The sequence below is a fragment of the Amblyomma maculatum genome, chromosome 1, assembly GCF_055883805.1.
Source record: "Amblyomma maculatum isolate TAMU_Amacu chromosome 1, ASM5588380v1, whole genome shotgun sequence".
Lineage (NCBI taxonomy): Eukaryota > Metazoa > Arthropoda > Arachnida > Ixodida > Ixodidae > Amblyomma > Amblyomma maculatum.
Window position 1 is genome coordinate 405,577,340 of NC_139344.1, and position 18,855 is coordinate 405,596,194.

General features: G+C 43.9%; 1 protein-coding gene across 1 annotated transcript in view; it reads left to right on the forward strand.

Moving 5' to 3' along the window:
- Positions 1-18,326, forward strand: part of LOC146208749 (uncharacterized) — a 30,376-nt gene extending 12,050 nt beyond the window's left edge. Inside the window, exons 3-7 of the mRNA XM_084596027.1 lie at positions 2,569-2,636; positions 5,988-6,129; positions 7,516-7,665; positions 13,803-13,958; positions 17,866-18,326. Of these exons, the coding sequence (XP_084452153.1) occupies positions 2,569-2,636; positions 5,988-6,129; positions 7,516-7,665; positions 13,803-13,958; positions 17,866-17,951 (602 nt within the window). The 3' untranslated portion in view covers positions 17,952-18,326. The remainder of the gene's footprint in view (positions 1-2,568; positions 2,637-5,987; positions 6,130-7,515; positions 7,666-13,802; positions 13,959-17,865) is intronic.
- The last annotated feature ends 529 nt before the right edge of the window (positions 18,327-18,855 follow it).

Consider the following 18,855-nt stretch of genomic DNA (forward strand, 5'->3'; position numbering starts at 1 on the left):
GTGTTCTTTAGCGTGCACTGACATCGCACAGCACAGGGGCACCTTGCTTTTAGTCTCCATTAAAAAGCAGCTGCCGTGGCCGCGATTCGATCCGGCACCCTTGGGCACAGCATTCGAGCACCTTAACCACTGCACCACCATGGCGGAATTGGAAGGCGAAGTGCGACAGCAGCTACATGCTTGCCATGCTAGGGAAAATGTTTTGCTGCGGTTAGGAGAAGCTTATGCTCATTTTTGTTGTGCTTGAAAAGGCTTTGCTGCTTTATTGTCACTTTCTTCTGTGCCTCGAAATGTGCTCTTTCAATCAGCTGTGATGCTGAAAGAACAAACGTGGGCACGCATGGCATATATGAGATACCGTAGTGGTGCAATGGCATCACACAGTGTCCCTCCAAGATACACTCTGGCTGCAAGTCTAGTGAGGCACGTGCCTCGCTTTCATGACCACAAAATGGGTGCATTGCAGGTCGACTCATTATGTCAAAAGGCGACGATGATTAGCTTTCAAATAAACTGCAGGGCTTGTCGTATTACCTGTTTTACCTATTAGCATTCACCAAAGTGCAACTAAAACAGCTTCTAAAGAAACTAGCTAGTTAAAAAAATTAGTTCGTCGCCCCAGGCGGGGACAAATTAATATTCTTTAAGTTCCAAGTTTCTGTGCAAGTTGTATAGCTTTCCTTTGCAGTCGTACAACTGCACTTTGTGGATGCTAATGCACAAGTGCTTCCTTATTGCAAATTTGTGGATGCTAATGCATAAGTGCTTCTTTATTGCAAATTTACTTTGACTTGGGAGATTCCTCTTTTCATGGGACTGTCCTGCCACGATGGCTTAGGGGGCTTGAATGGTGATCCCATTGGACGTGGGTTCAACCCCTACCACAGTGACCACATTTCGATGGAGGTAAGGTGTCCATATAGTGTGCAATGTCAGTGCACGTAAAGAAGTAGCCAAAATGTCCAGAGTACCCACTGTAGCATCCCTCATGGCCAATGTAACTTTGGGACATCAAAACATTATCATCATCATCAGCCTGACTACACCAACTGCAATGTAGAGGCCTCTCTCATATCTCTCTGATTAACCCGGTCCTGTGCCAGCTGCATCCATTTGAGCCCCGAAAACTTCCTAATCTCATCTGCCCATCTACCTTTCTGCTGCCCCCTCTTGCCTTCCCTTGGAATCTGCTCTATCACCCTTAGGGACCAAATGACATGATCAAGGCCATTTCGTCTTGATTCTGTCTACAACGCCATGTTCGTTTCTCGAGCCACTCTACTTGCTTCCTGTCTGTCGACGTTACGCAAATCGTTTTTTGTTCCATAGCTCTCTACATTGTCCTCAATTCAAGTTGAACCCTTTCCATTAGCCTCAGCGTTTCTACCCCATAGGTGAGCACTGGTAAGATACAGCTATTATATACTTTCTTCTTGAGGAACACTCATAAACTGTTATTCATGATCTGAGAGCGCCAAATGTGCTGCATCTCAGTTTGATTATTCTATAATCTCCTTTTCATGTTTTGGTTCTTTGGCTACTACCTGCCCTAATTAGACATATTCTCTTACCACTTCCAACGCCATTGCTTTAGTTTTCTGTGTATTACTTTTCAGACTCACTGTTTGCTTTGCTTACCCGCAATACATTAGTGGTGCGGGAGGAGTCTGTCTTTGGACTCCATCTTACATTATGTTTGCTTTGCTTATCCAGGTCGCTATCCATTCTTTGCAGTTTTTTTTTCTTGAGCAAGGCAATGTCACCTGCAAATGGCAAATTACTCGGGCATTCTCTGTCAACTCTTATATCTAACTGCTCCTGTACAAGGTCTTTGAGTGCTTCCTGTATGCAAGCAGGGAGCAGCACTGGAGAGATGATGTCTTCAATGGCGCAGGAGAGATTGTACCTTTCCTTATGGGAATTTCTCACTCCCCTTGGGAGGACTATGGTTGCTGTGTAATCACAGTACTTTCACAAATCACTACTGAGGATCTGCCTGAGTTAAATGCTTTTTTGCAATCTATGAAGGGTTGATGTTACACAGGGGGTTGTTCTGTTCTGCGATTTATCCATCACCTGGCCAATAATGTGGTCTATTGTTGAGAAGCCTTTATAGAAACTGGCCTGGTCCTTTAGTTGATTGAAGTCAAAAGTTATCCCTATTTTATTAGCTGTTACCTTAGTAAATAACTTGAAGGTATTGGATAGTTAGCTCTATAATTTCTCTAGTACTTGACCTCCCCTTTCTTATGGTTTAAGATAGGTATTGTTAGCATTCTTCAAAGATTCTGGTAAGCTCGAGGTCAATAAAAAATGTAATAAAATCGCAATTAAAGGAGGTATTGGACATGAAGACAGGATTCGTTCAGGGTGGCTAGTTTTTCTAGCACCATTTCCCCACTGTCCAGCAGATCTGCTGTGATCTGATCCTTCCCAACAGCTTTCCCCCTTCATATTTCTTCCGAAGCTTTCTTTACTTTGTTCTTGCGTACCAGCAGAGTATGCGATTGGTCTGCAGTACTGCCACTTTCATTATTGAAGCGAACAGCAGTTCATGGTCTGTTACAGGGGGCAGTTTCTGTGCTGGCCACGACCTGGTGGAGCTCGCAGAGGACCAAGCGAATGAGTGGCCTGTGGTAAGATCTATTCTTATCCATGAAGGCAAGTGATGAATACTGTCAGCATAGCTTTATTTATTTTATTTTTTGAGTGTTCTGGCTACAAAAAAAGTTCTGAAGCTTCCTGATGGATAAACAAAATACAAATACTCTCACGTCATTTCTTGAGACTGAACAGATGTCCCTTTTTATCTGATATAAAAATACTTGTAGTGAAACTGGCTTGAATACTCCCTCTACTTGCCTTGTTGCCAGCCAGTTCACTAATCCTTCTCTTGGAGTTCTGTTACATGTTTGCTGCTCCTACAAACCAGCAGATAGCCTCCACCCTCCGTTATGATGCCATTATTAATAGTTACAGCACCATCGCGTGCCCACGCATAAAACTGCACCTCTGCCCAGAGCCACCAGCATATACGACTAAATCTAGCCACCAGGCCACCATAACAGTTGAGGCAAACTTGGAGGACATTGGAACCGGTTAGTTTAAAACTGATAGGGTTTGACTGGTTTTATGTGCATTTGTTTTCAGTTGGGCTTTCTCCCAGGACCAATGGGAAGGTCCTGTGCCAACATTTTGCTTGCAATTTGAAGTACGAGATTGCATGTTTTCTTGAGGGATCTGAGGCCTAACAAATGACAGGAATTAACATAAGCAACCACTAAGGTTCTCCAGACATTGGACCATCTTATGGTAGTCAGTGACACGTGGCAGTTAAGTTGATTTATTTCATTTATTCATGCCCACCCTGATAATGGAAATGATGGCAACAGTTTGCAAGCACATGGTTAGCGGTATTATTTTCATAGGGAGCTGTGGAGATGCAGATTTCAGTCAAGGAAAACATTGGCTTTAGATTGGACTTTTTAATTGGAAAATTTCCAGTTTCATGTTTGAAACCTGTGGAGACATTTCTTTGGATCCTCCATTTGGCTCATGTACTTGTAATGCTCAAGGCATTCTATTTGTTCCTGGCACATGATAGCCTGGGTTGCTTATGTGCCAAAAAACCCAATACAATACATTAAATTTGCATATTGCTTGCAAATACACAGCTTTGAATTTTTAAATAGAAAAGTCTAATTGATTCAGCTTTTTTTCTTTGCTTGAATACCATTTGGAATGTTGAGAGCCTGCTGGACTTATACTCCTAGTCTTTTGGAGGAAAAGTTCAGAGTACCGAGAAGCATACAGACAAGACAGGTGCTGTACTGGCTATATTTCTATCAAAGACAGCTTTCTGCACATTAGCCAGAAATTGAGTGATGCAAGACTCTTCAGACACATTTTACACTGCTGGCTGGCACCTGCTTCAAAGCCAACCCCTATCCTATCATACTTTGCCACTGAGAAGATGTCGCCAGTCCAGTGATACATGACTGTGTGCTTAGAATTTTTAGTTGTGTGAGCTGTGGATCACGAATTGGTTTGAAATCATAGGATTGGCAGAAGGCAGATTTAGATTCGGATTGTTTAAGATGTGCGGGGCACACTCTAACGCTTACGGTTAGTTATCTTAGAATGTGCCCAACCATAAAGCAGCTACACTCCTTATAAACTCTGCACTGATAGCACCAGGAGCAGGCACCTGCATCTTGGAATTTAGGTCTCAAAACGCTCATTGTTTGAGAGTTCAGAGGTGAAAGTTGAATCTTCCCTACCATATCAAAAAACTTGAATAAAGATTGTTCAATAGACAGAACAAAAATACTATGTAAAATTTGGGCAACATCTAACCCTATGCATTTGCTTAACTGATTGTTAAGAGCAATTAAAGCAGCATGCAGATACAACTCCAACAGGACCATAAAATTATCCTTGTTCGTACCAGCGGCATTTCGGAGGGGCATGCCCAGCAGATAGTGGCTGGTTCTGAAGCAAAGATCAGGTACTTGTGAGCAATGTAAAAGGTGTTTGGTGCATGCTCACAAAGTTGTCTTTGTTGTTTGCTTCGCAGAAATAAACAAGTTGGAGTGCAGCGCCCATTCTGAACATTGTCTGTCTATGTGCTTCCTTGTGACGTGAACTTTTCCTTTTATCAGAACGAACCAACTTGCTTAGGAGTTAGTTTTATTGCGAATTGCAACTGATCTCCAAAATTTTGTATGGTGTCATCTCTCTGTACATGGGATTATCCAAATGGGAAACATAACACCAATTGAAATTATGGGAACTGAAATCTGCGAGAGCAGCTGGATAGTTTATTTTGACCAATCACTTGGATTGCTATATCCAGTTGTTTGTTCATTTGGAACCTCAAGTTTGTACTCAGTGTTTTTTTATGACAGGGTTACTCTTCACCTCTTCTTATCTTTGTCTCGTTAGGACATCAGCAAACATTTACACTCGTCAGTGCTCTTAACTGGGCTAGTTGGTGAACGAATTCAAGCATGGTGCTAGCGCACAAGGAGGACACTACCTGCCGTGTGTGTCCTCCTTGTGGGTGTCCTCCTTGTGCGCTAGCACCATGCCTGAATTTACACTCGGTTGGTTGGTGTCCATTCACTTTGTCCTAGAGGTGCACTAGCAAAATACATACTTGTGCCCCGTGCTATCGCTTTTTAGTATTTTGTTAGTGCACCTCTAAGTCAAGACGCTGGGACCTGTGATTATTGCTTAGCCCAGATCAACTTGCCTTCTCAGCGTCTTGGTAATGATGCCATGTGGTATCGTAAAGTGCTGAACGTCGCTTTAATTTTCTATATGTTGTACAGTGTTCTGCAACTTTACCTGAACCGTTTTGAAAACTCTCCCATGTCAACTGGAGGCTTATTTTCGGTGATACCGCGCTGTGTGTTGTTGGTACTTTGTTGTGGTACTTTGTTGTGTAGTAAGTTTGACAATGATCGTACCTGGTTTGACCATGTGTGATGGGATACCAGAATTGTCTGCGACAAGATTGAGAGAGCAAATGTTGCCAATGCCGATTTTCCGGCGAAGTGCAGTGGTGACGCCATCTAGCATCGCAACTCTCATAGCCTGAGTCGCTTTGAGACGTTAAACCCTACAAACCAACCAACCATCTAGCATCATTACGAAAAGGTCCCATTCTTGCCTTAGTGCTTTACAGTCGCAGCACTTTCCTTCAGCAACACTATATGGCGCCACAGCTGCCTTTTGCCAGAAACTCAGCGTTTGAGTCTTTTGCTCCCTCAGTCTCATCGTAGATGATTCCGATTTCTCACCATGTGAGGCCAAACCAGGTAAGCACAATTACAAAACTTACAACACAACAAACGAGCCAATGAAGCATTAGCTTCGTGTGCATTATTGCCGCAAACTAGCCTCCGGACGAGGTGGGAGAATTTTTCAGGGCAGTTTCGATAAAGTTGCAGAACACTGTATGATAAATTGCCCTCATGTTGCAGTGCATATTTCCAGAGACAAGGAAACCCACAGTGGCTGCCGTGACTGGCTATGCAGTGGGCGCAGGCATGGAGCTGGCTCTGTGGTGTGACCTGCGAGTGGTTGATGAGACGGCTGTCATGGGATTCTTCGGTCGTCGCTTTGGTAATGCTGCACTGGTGGGCATCCACCCGAGTGCTGTAGTAACTCCTTAGATTGTTCTCACATAGTGTTCGGTTATCAACTGTTAACCCTCTCCAGTGCTTGCTTTCTCTTGGAATAATCCACTTTGTTACCCTAAGGAATCCCTCACGTTTCGACTAGGAGTTGTGTTTGTTTCTTGGCTCACTCTGCTGGTTGCTTTCAACATCACACCTATCATTTCCCTTTCTAAAGTCTTCAGCCTTTTTGTTAAGTAAATACTTAAACCTGTGCCTGAGCCCAGTGGTTCATACTGGGTCGGCACAGGGGATACCTACTACGATCACTTGCATACCGGATTTCCTTTGTAATAGAAAAGTATGAAAAGCTACAAGCCAGTGTAAGGAGAAACTGTTATTTAATACCTATTGGATGATACTGGTAAGCTGCAGCTCATGATCCGCGAGCGTCCACCAAATGTACTTTACCTTTACCCTATTCTTATTCCTCTTTTTGGACATCAGCTTTATGTGATAGTATATAAGGATGGTGTATACAGATAGTGTATACAGGTAGTGTATACACCTTGTTCGATGATTAAAAGTAGAAGGGCTTTGCAGTACCCTAGGTTTGAGAGGAAGGTGTCAGAAATTTGCCGGAAAAAATATGCACATGTTTTGGTATCAAAATTTGATGCAATCATTCTTTGCATGATGTTCAGGGTGGGGTCGTACTAGTATTTTGCTCCCCATAAAGCGTTCATCTGCTAGTCCAGTTGGAGGCTAGTTTGCGATAGGGATAAGAACCAGCAACATGTGTACCTCCAATTGTATGCTCTTATTTGTCAGTGCAGGCGTCCACCGAGAAGTGAGACAGGTACTGCATATTTCCTTCCCTCCTAAAAGTGAAACCAACTACAGATGTTTAACAATGCTAAACTCCATGCTATACAGGCGGTCTCGTGACGTTACACTCATACAGAAACGAGCGTGCCGCAGCTGGGGAAGCCTGGAGGCTTCGGGCATTGCTCAGCAGCTAAATGGCTGAGTGGAAGCTCTGAAAACTATGGGACGGCAATTGAGCTGGAGGCTTTAATTCTAAGGAAAGGTTGAAGTAAGCCTTGCGGGGCGAATGGAGAAGTAGAATTGGTGAAAGGTTCACTTCAGCAGGCATCCTGGGTGAAACTGAAGTCGATGCATTTACTGGAAGAATAATAATGGAGTTTAAACACTCTTGTGAGGAGGAAAGTCAAGGGGGCCCATGAAAAGGCATCAGCATGAATTTGGGTCATTGCACATTTCAAAAGGCATATTAGCAGGTAACGGCTACATGATGATGATCCCTTTGGCAATATTGGCTTGCTGTACCTAAAAAGGTCCACTGAAATTGGATTTACATTCCGTCCAACAGGGGTGCCACTTATGGCTGAAGGTTCAACCCGTCTTCCCGCCTTGATTGGCCTGTCGCGGGCATTGGACCTCATCCTGACTGGTCGGCCAATCTCTGCAAAGGAAGCCCACGAGATCGGTCTTGCCAACCGCCTTGTCTCTTGTGGCACGGGTAAGCATCCTGGTCGTCCCATCTTTGGGTTGCATCCGAATCAGGCCTCATTCTCACAGCCGGTGCTTCTCTCCGTCGCGGCGGCACCGGCGGGGGACACCGCACGACGGATGGAGCGGCGCGATGTTCAAACAGAAAGGGCCGCTGGGCACCGTCAAACCTGTTCGGGCGGGGCTTCGCCGCTCCCACGTGACTCTACGTCAGAGCGCTTTTTTTTTTCTCCTGCAAGAAAAAAAAAAATACGAAGGGCGGCTGCCCTCCCTGCAGCGGTGGAAGTCGTGTACTCCGCGTCTGTACGGGGCAAAAAAAAAAAAAGGAAGCGTGCTGTCTCACGTGCTCTAGCAGCAGTTTGGAGCTAGAAAGCGTTTTCATCTCAGCTTTGGTAACGGTACAAACACCACGCGTACTGCGCCAAAACAAATGAGTATAATTATAGCAAGGATGTATTAAACCGCAGAAAGTTATGCTCACTCCAATAAAATTATTCTTCGCAATCAGCACAATCACAGAAAACGTAATGAACTATTCTATCAATAAAAGAATTGTTCGCGACAACATGGCAAGATGGTTTTGATACAAGTATTAAAAAATCAAGTTAGAATGGCGCCGACTGAAATATATTTCACGCAAATCTATCGGAAGTCGAGGTTAGCTGTGCCGTCCTGCATATTGCAAAATTAAATAAAATCGGCATTTTTTGTTAGCCTCTCGTGCTTTGGTGCTTCAGTAGCTGTACGAAACTCCACGCAACTCAAGAATGCTATCAATATATGCATTGTTCACCAGCAATGAAACGTTCCTGTCGATACCACCATTCGTGATATTAAGGTAGCGCTTAATATTTCGCTATCACCTGCAAGTGCAAGCAATGCGCGGCTTCAAAAGCGGTGGCTTCCTCTTGAAACGCAGTTTCGTCACAGCTTTTTTTTCTTTTTTTTTCTTTTTTTTTAAGGGTTCTCTGTCTTGCGGGGAGGTTGCGACCTTTTCTTGCATTTCTTTTCCCCATTGATATGCTTTTTCTTTACTTGCTTTCTTAGACCTCCTCCCCTTGACGAAGTTTTCTTGCCGTGCCATTTACTCGCTGTTTGCATTTTTTTTCTCTCTCTCTTTTCTTTGTTCAGTTTTGTCCTCTGGTCCTTTCCTCACCTCGCCAATTACCTCTTCCTTTCCCTTCTTCACCTGTGTGGCAGTCGTTTTGACTTCTTCATTACTGCCTCGAACCTTGTTTGCCACTCCGTACTTGTTTTTGGTTCGGGCTGTGTCTATATAATGGCTCTTAGCTTAACTTGTGAGCCGCATGCTTTACATGATTTCAATTTGTCAAGAACCTGTTCTGCGTTTGGATTGACTTAGGTTGGTGAGAAAAACTACCAGATTAACTATTTGCAACGAGGTACCGTTTGCGTAGCTCCAAAATGAAAGTGAGTGAAATTCCAATTATGCTACTTGAAAATAGTGTTATCTCAGCATCTGAGATAAAAAAAAATTACCCGTCTCTTATATTCCGCTTTTAGTGTCGCGACTTCTCGCAGCAGTTCAGAGTTGGAACGCCTTCTTATGTCAGCCTCAGTACAAACACCGCACGTACTACGGAACAACAAATAGGTACCGATATATATCAAGCCAGTATCCAAGCTCAGCATAAATGCGCACATCTATATTATTATTCATGGCAGTCAGCGAAATCGAAGAAATCTATAGGAACATTATAATAACTCTGTCATCAATAAAGGAATGAGTCGCCAGAACTTGCAAAATTTCGTTTGATACACCCATTCAAACATACAACTGATATATCGTTAAGTTTTGCAGGAGGTCATGTTTAGCTGCGACACCCGGTGCATTAAAAAAAAGAAAAAAGAAACGGCAGCTGTTGTCTTCTTGTCAGCGCGCGCTTCGCGGGGCGCCAAACAGGAGGGCAACCCCCGCTTTTTTTTTCTCTGTGCTCGCGCACCGCCGTCTGGTCTGCATGCGAGCTCGCGATGGCCGCGCGGCCGCTCCGCCAGCGCTCGCTCGGTCGCGACACACAAGCCATGACGTTGAGTCACGTGAGAAAAGCGAGCGCGCTCACTGGTCCGTCTTTCGTGGGGCGGAGTCCGCCGCTCGCCGGACCGGCGGCGCCTTGGAGCAAAACCCCACGGCGCCGGCCACCCGATTTCGGGGAGTACTGGCACCATTAACTCCCCTTCTCGGGCGAGCGCCAGTGCGACGGAGGCGACGGAGGAGAGAAAAACCGGCTGTGAGAATGAGGCCTCACACCACTGATGCTCGTTCTTGATAAAAATCAATTCTGCTTGTGTCCAGCACTTGCTGTTGACGGGATTTTAAAATTTTCCCGCAATTCAGTTGATTGCCATGTGAAAATTAATGCTGCAAGGGTAGCCTGTAGAAACGCCTGGTGATGGCCAGTCCTGCAGCAGCCCTGTTCTCAGTTTGCCTCTTAGCCATGCTTCTTGAACACACAATCTAGCACCTTGTTGTGTTGGTGCACTGGTTAGGGCGCTCGGGTGCTTTGCCCAAGGATGTGGGGTCAAAGGCGCTTGTGCGCTGTACAGTGTCAGTGCACAAACCCCAGGTGGTCGAAATTTCCGTAGCCCGTCCATTACGCTGTCTATTATATCCTGAATCGTTTGGGAACATTAAACACCATAAACTAAACCAAACCAAACATAATCTATCATTGTATCTCATGAACCTTTTTATGTTTCGTACATTATTTCTTCCTTTTTTTTTTTTGTGATAGTCATATGGTTCAAAAGTCACTGGAATTTCATGCTATGGATTATAACCATCTTATTTTTTTTCCCCTCCAACACAGATCTTGAGTAATCGTTTTCATTGTGTAGTTGCCATAGGCATGTGCAGACTGTGAACAGAAAATTGCACCATAATGCACAAGCATAGACAGTTGGGCTAGTCGGTGTGAGTTGATCTTGAAAAATGAAGCGATAAAATGAGACAAGACAGACAGCACGAATGCTACTGTCAGTTGGTGATTTTATTTCAGAATGCGCGAAGATATAGGCCTCGACTGACCCGAAAATGAAAAAGGCACAACTCGGCATACAATAGGGATAAAGAAGGCGAAGCTTAGCTGACTTTGGAACATGTTGCCCAAGCCTGTCCTAGAGAAGTACTCACTGTGCTGCAGATAGAAGACGCAAAAAAGTCAGTAGTGAGGCCCGTCGGAGCAAGTTGTTTTTCCTTGGCCCTAAACTGCCTTCATACTGCAAGGTGTAGACCGTTCCAACAGCGTCCAGAATGCCAGTAGAGAGCCGCTGTCCTTTTAAAGTTTTCGAGCTTACTTCAGTGTACGGTGTTGAGCCTTGCCTCGAACTTGTACTGAGCGACCTGGACTTAGCTGGCTACTGCAGGAATGGGCTGGCATACAGATTACAGCTAAATCTTCAGGTATTTACAAGATCACATGAGGCAACTCCTCGAAAGACATAACTGCACTTTCTTTTTCCTGCCTTGAGAGCCTCACTCTGACCAAGAAGCTTTGTATGGAGAACCAGCTTCGGTTCCAGGTATTTTAGCTGATTTGCATCGCGTATGGAAAATGCAGTATGGGTAAGTGTGTGTCTAGCATTCTCAACACCTAACAAGCCTGCGACCCTTTGTAAACAAGGTAACTCTGGTGAAACTCAAACTATAGTGTGTGACACGGACCACAAGCGAAGGTCTACACAATGCAGAAGAACGTTGTTTACGAAATACCACTGTCATGTTGTAAGTCATATGTCAGATTTACCGGAAATTGCGTCAGTGACAGCTTGCGAAAGCTCACCAATTTTCTAGATTAACCAGACATGCATCTTAAAAAAAAGTTTGGGAAGCCTTCATCATCAGCAGAAAAGTCAGGCCTGTGTCAGCAAGGGACACCATTTTTCACCTTATCCCCAAAGAAATCTCCTTTCTTGACAACTAGTTCTTTGACACGTGCTAAGCCACAAATTTTGTTGCCATTGTTTATGCACCATTATTTTTCTTTGTGTTTTTTTTTTTTTTTTTTTACTCACATTTGTCAGCAACTGAGCTGGGCACCTTCCTTCCTTTTCCCCATAGTATGCTAAGTTGTGCCTTGTTGTCAGGCTGTTCATAGCCTGCATTCCGAAGTAAAATTGCCATTTGATAGTAGTGTTCATGTTGTCTGTCTTTCTTGTCCCATTTTCACGCTGTTTTTCAAGATGATTGCGCCATAAAATTCACCATTAATTACAATAGGTGTTCACTGCATTCAAGCAATTGGTGGAATTTGAAGGTGAGCCTAGAACAGCAGTACTTAAGACCATGTTTACTTGTCAAGGGGAGAGGGAGGGATGCCACATTGAAGTTGAGCTGCTGATGGAGGTCAAATACAATGCAATTTTCCACTTGAGGCCCCTGTTCCACCACTTGCATCATCTGGACACAAGTAAAAATGAGGTTTGGACAACAAAGGTGGTTATCAATGTCATCGCATCTAGCAGGCAACTAATTTGATTTGCACATGGAAACTTAGCAGGCTCAGTGCTTGCATAAAAATCTGAAATGCTGTAACCTGGCTGGCTTGTTCCAACGTGCAGTGACTGATGGACAGTAAGACTTCTGTAGCGAAAGCTAGACTAGGCTGGTAGAAACGAGTTTCATGTGCTGTCATAGGCCACAACAGCGCATGCGTCGTAACCATGACAACATGACAACCAGCTATGCCACACCGGCCTCCACCGCTGCGCCGACTTATGACATCACGTGCCTCGTTACGCAGCCTCACTGCACATGCGCAAATTATTCGTGGGTCACCGAGTGAATCATCAGGTACGTGGTGTTCACCATAGAGGAGGATGAGAAGGGTAGTTTTAGCACCGTGCATGCGTGTGTTGCCTTGGAGAGCTGACCGAGTGGAGCAGGAAAGTGTGTCGTCATCACATGTGCAGGGCATGGAAGTGGATTCTGCGGAGAACGTCAGTGAACTTTTATGCTTTCTGTAGAATGCTGGTTGTGTTCGATGCAATGCTCAGTCACCCACAGCCAAATCTTTTGCTTCCGATTCAGTTCAGCAGCATTGAACTTTGGCTGGTATGATACAGTGAAACCTTGTTGATACGTTGTCTTAAAAAATGTGGTAAAAAAAAAGTATTATCCAGGAAAACATATGATCCGAACTGCCTTATTTTTAAGAATTTTAGTTGCTGAATGAGCTACAGTGGCATTTAGATTGCATAAAAGTGTAGGTTAGCATTTATAGAAATCAAGTATGCACATCACCTTTTTGTGTGCTTTCACAGAATTCAGTCCATATTTGCATTGTCCTAACTGCGGAAGAAATTTAGTCAAATCCGGTTAGTAGAAGGCAGTGACGAGCTTGGATCACGTCCTCGGTTGTTTCCGGGTGCCTCGCCTCCTTACACCAGTGACATGGTGGAGCCATCGCGATGCCTTACAGTCGGTGTATTTTTTGCTCATGCTGCGTCCTGCAGACCCGGCCCGCTTGTAAGTGAGCGAATAGTTGTAGTTCTCAAATGGTTCACCCCCTTGCCCTCAAGGCACCGCTAAGAGGCCACCATGTTTCTCCCCATGAAGTCATGTTTCTGCAAGAATGGGCGCCAGGTATGTTGGCTCGTTGGCTTTCTTTGATGCTTCAGCCCTTTGCACCTAGGCACTTCAGAAAAGCAATTGTGGCGGATGAGCACCGCTGATCAATTTTTCGTGTCGCGAGCGCTGTAGCACAAGTCCCGTTGATCGCAAAACATGTTATATGACCACAGATTGTCGAAATTTTGAAAGTATTGACTGGGAAATCGTGTTATCCGGGAACATATTAACCAGGAGAAAAATAGTGTAACCCTATGGGAGATGTTTTACTGCCCGCAATTTTGAGCATACAAACCAGGAAATTTTGTGAACTGGAAACGTATCTACGAGGCTGTACTGTTGAGAGAATGGGAAGCAGCAGCCGAACATTTTAGGAGGGCACAGCTGTGCAGATGGTTTGTCTGTACTGACAGACAGGCAGGTGTTCTGTCATCCAAGCAGATTTCGCGTGGGTGATTTGATCTAAGCTTCATTGTCCCATAGAAGCTGTTGCTATTGGCATGATGATGGGCATGATCACCAGCTATCCTAATCATATCCCATGATGCTTGTTCCCTCAGCCCTAGGTCAAGCCGTCAGCCTGGCAGGCAGCATCGTTAAGTTCCCTCAGCGGTGCGTGCAAGCTGACCGACTGGCCACTCGCCAGGCTTGCTACTTCAGGGGTGGTCCAGAGGAAGAGGAGACCATGCAGCTGGTGCAGGCAGAGGCCATCCAAGGCAAGAGCCCCCATGTATATTGCTGGCACCTTCATAAATAGGAGAGGAGGGGAAGAGGGAACTTCCTTGCTTTTCAAGTGGGCCTGTTTGTCAGCTAAATTCAGTGCAGGCACAAAATGAGAGATATGTCCCCCATGTTCAGCAGAGCTGTATATCTCCTTTGGGAGAGTTCGGCAGTTCCTTGATCTCGCCACTGGATACCACTGCAGTGGCGTCTGGCAAAATAGCACTTTCACTGCGCCGACGCCATTTTGTGCCGAGACTCCTCTATGGCGGCTAGCTCCTCGCAGTGCTGTGCGTGTAGAGTTGCAGTCGGCAGTTGTGCTATTCTTGTGACTGACCTTTTGCAGCTTTGCTGCTATTTGAGCACATTGGATAATATTGTTATCCAGCGTTAAACCTAAGCTGGATAATATTGTTAAGGCTTTTATTGCAAGAGCGGAGAAAAATTTCATGGATACAAATGACAACCAACACTGCTAACTGAAGGCAGTATTGCCTGCAGTGTTCATATTAAAGGGGACAGACATATAAGCTTTTTAATTATTGTAAATGTACAGTGTTTAACTCAAAATTGTATGTGCCTTTTTGTTCAATTCTTTTGGTGGCAGCCATCAAACAGCCCCCTTTTTATATCTTGCAATTAGCCCACTGCATTTGGCCATCTAGAGCAGGTCCCTTTAGGTTTACTACATAAATGAATAAGCAAATAAACATGTCAATCTCGTTTACGCATAAGCCATGAATGCAACAAAAATAGACAGGTGATAGACCTCGAGATACCTGTTACAAACTGCTAATTATGTATTGTTTATTCAGACCATAGATGATTGAATTATGCAGCTCTCTCTGAGACAAGCCACAATTATCATTCTTAACCAGCACTGAAATTATAGATAAAGCAGTTTCACTGAATTGTGTTTTCTGTACATGCTATGCTTTGCTTTTTTTTTTTTTTTTTCATTTTGACCCCATTTGCTAAGGCCCTTACTAAGCCTGCGGCAAGTTCAAATAACGCATTCAAATGCATACTCATCAGGTTTATTTACAAAGGAAAATCGAGTGATAAATGTTCTATCACTGCACACCTGTAAAATCTCAGGTGCTGGCATGCGCTGAAGTACAACTCGTTATATTTTGGTCAGTGCGCAAAGTTACTTCACCTTCTCACTGGCCAGCCGTGAAAGCGTTAAAAAAGGCCTAAAAATATATGATGTCATATTTAGCGGCATTGTCAAATGGAACACACAGTTAAGTGAGCGAATAAAATGTTGCGTCAAAACATTTTAAGCCAACAGTTATATAAATGTCCAACATAACAAAACGCTGAAGGTACGTATCTCAGCGTCTGAAAAGCAATTTTATTTGGTTTATGTGACTAATGTAAACTGGCAGTGTGCAAATGTGGTACACAGCAAGGTGCAGCGCACAGCGGCAGTTATATTGCGAACCGCCGTGTACAGTGCATTTCCACTCGCAAATGCAGGCCTGCCTTTGACGCATGTAAGATTCTGTTTCTTTAAACGTGCCTTTCTGTGGACACGTTAAAATATGCACGTTATTTGCATATTTTTGTTCGATAAAAGCTAGCCAGAGACCTAGCGCTAGCTTGGTCGCCAAGGCAAGCTTCGGGTAACTCGGCACAAAATGGCGGACAGCACCGCCGCTAAATTTGGGTGGTTGTTGGCCCCGCCCCTCCACTAAACTCTCCCGAAGCGGATATACGGCTCTGATGTTCAGCTTCACATCTCCTCCAGCCACCTCATCGGCATGCAGTTGGCAGCCAAGCAGCGCATTCACTATATCATGACAACAGTGAGAGGCCTGCAGTACGTCATGAATGTCACATGGATTGTAAATTACATTGTGTAAAGTTGGTTCCTTTGCCACCTGGCAAGTTGAGCAAACTATGGCTGCGGCAAAAATCTTTACCACTATTGGATGTTAATGATGGCATGGTTCTCTGGTAACGTTGGAGCTAATAATGCTGGTTGATCGGAGAAATACACAAAATAACCTTCCTTTCCACTTTAATCATTGCACTATGTACAGACAATTTATTTTCATTTCTCACATTTTATGTCATCACTTCTTGTAAAGTACTATATTTGTATTAATACAATGTGGAGGCTGGGTTTTCCGCATTTTCCTAATTTTGGCATCATTTCAGAGTCAACAGTTAGAAGTGTGATGCATTTGAACAGAGAAACCTGCTGCACAGCACTTTTTTGCAGTTACATGTGTGATGGATTTGAATGCAAAGGAACCTGCTCCACAGTACTTTTTTGCCCTATTTTACTCCTGTATGCTTTCCCAACAGCCTTCTTTGCATGCTTTGCCACAACGGTCCCAAGGCTCAGAGTAGTAGGTTTTGTCACCTCACAGCTCAAGAGAATGATGGTTAAATCATCTCAAAAAGCTATGCTTTATGCTCTTTGATATCCTCAGACTGTCGGGCTTGCAGTTAACGTTGCTACATGCGTATTGTACTTCTGGGAGGTCCTAGGCTGCACTTAACACATTGTCATCACTCCACGGGAATGTGTCAAAATATCCAAATGATGTTTGCCGTAACTATTTTACTTGTTTATAACTGAAAAAATAAAAAGGAAATTAGAGGGACCAAAGACGCTACTGGATTCCCCCTCATGAAGTCATGTTTTCAAGGTAACGGGCACCTCATATGTAGACTCACTGTCTTTCTTTGATGCTTCATCCCATTGCACCTAGGCACATCAGGAAAGCAACTTCATTGGGTGAGCCCACCTGTGTTCACTCTTCATGTTGCGCACTCCTATGTTTGGCTTTCTCATATGTTAGCACATGTCCTATTGATAATCAGAAATATTATGTGGCCGCATTTTGTCGAAGTTCTGAATGGAGTAACTAGAAAATCATGTTATCTGGGAACATACTAACCGGAAGAAAAACAGTGTAACTCTGTGGAATATTTTTTTACTGCCCACAATTTTGAGCATATGAAACGGAAAATCCTATAAACTGGGAACACATCGATAAGGTTCTACTGTATTTTGTTACATGTGCCTAAACACGAATGGTAGCAAACATGTGACAGTTCATTGCAGTGCAATGATTACTTCAAATACTTTTCGGTATAAAATTATAAGCTAGGAATAAAGTGACTTATTAACACGAAATATGATCAAACAGTTCTGAATTCAGCCTTGTTGCCTGCTCAGTAGGGTATCTGTCTGGTGTGCAGCACGTTGCTTGAGTGTAGAGGCCCAAAGTTTGTTTCGCAGAGTTTTGGTAAAAGAATGCTGCTTGTATCACAATGTAAATGCTGTGGAAAAAAAATGATTCACGACAAGTGAATGGGAATACCATGCCAGTCGCTTTCCGCCCCACCGATAACTGGGGTTTTAGCATAACAGGATTCTGCTGCATACACTCTGAGGTGATGGAAAATTGACAGCTTCATGGTATGTGGTCATTACATCGCAGAATAAACAGGGACCTGAAGGGGTGGCCATGTCCTTGTTTATTTCACATTGAGTGCACCGTGAATGGATTTTATGGCCTTTTGACTGCAAAGGGTAAAAAGAATGCTGTGTAAAATAGCACCACATACCCTTAACCTTGTACACATATATATGACCGTATATGAGACCATGAAAGAAGATCTGCACAGAGAATGCAAACATGTTCACTTAGAACTGCACTGATGATCTTTAAGCACTCCGCAGTTATTAGAAGCCCATTACACATGAAAAAATTGGCCCTGAAGACATTTTTTTTTAATGGTGGCAGTAGCCAACACTGAACTCTGCTATTTGCCTAACTTTTGTTGACGGTGTGCACATGACTGCAGGAGTGTGTAGATAAGTGTTCTTGGTAAAAAATGCTGGCTCCCTTAACTTTTCCACTCATTATTGCCTTGGTGCAGGTGCCAAGCGGTTCCTGTCTGGCATCGGTCGTCACGGCAGCTTCAACTTGCTCCGCCCACCCAAGGAGTCTGCAGCCGAATCCTGACACTTTGTTGTAGAATTCATCTATGCAGAAACACTACTAGAAACGCATGTTCATATTCAAATGGGTAATATATACACACACACCCGTTTCTTCCAAAAACAGTGTCTTGCACTGGACCCATTGGTATGGTATATTACCACGTGCCAATTGCAAGAAAAAAAGCATATGAGTCTGCATTTTTATGAAGCTGTCTACAAGCACTGCAGTGTGTGTGCGTGTAACATTCTTCAGATTGTATATATTATATATAAACAGCCTTTTTCTTGTTTGTTATTATCATCATCCAATCATTTGTTGATGCATCCTTGCTGGCAGCAAATCATGAGTTGGCTTAGCCCTTTAAAGGAATAATAAATGAAATGGTTCGGAATCTTGGTCAATGCATTTCACCTCTTGAGAACTGCAGCCGCTGTGACCTCGACCAAACATTCTAGCTGTGCAGCCACATGCTGCACACATTTTTTAACACATTAGAGGTAACAATGCTGCTGCTTTCATCCTAAGGGAAACATCAGTAAGTGACAGACAACCAGGACAGGATATGGACAGGCACCTTTTCTTCGGTATTATATCTGGCAGTTACACTGTATCGGACATTTTGTTCCCAGTGAAAACTGTGCATGCCTACTTTCTTGTGTGGGCTTCTTTCTAGCCTTTAATCTCGCACCAAGGCTATGAACAGTGTGCATACGAGCCAGTCAGCTTCCAATGTGCAAATACTCTAATTTTCAGCCAGCATTTGCTGCAGTGGACTGGGGTTCTTGTGCAGGCCTCAACTGCCATAGACCCTAGTGAAACTGCTCATAAGCCACTGGGAGGCATGCAGCTACCAAGCCACTGGTAATTGTGGCGTATGAATATGTATAGAAAATTGTACACATATTTTTGCACACTAACGTAGCCT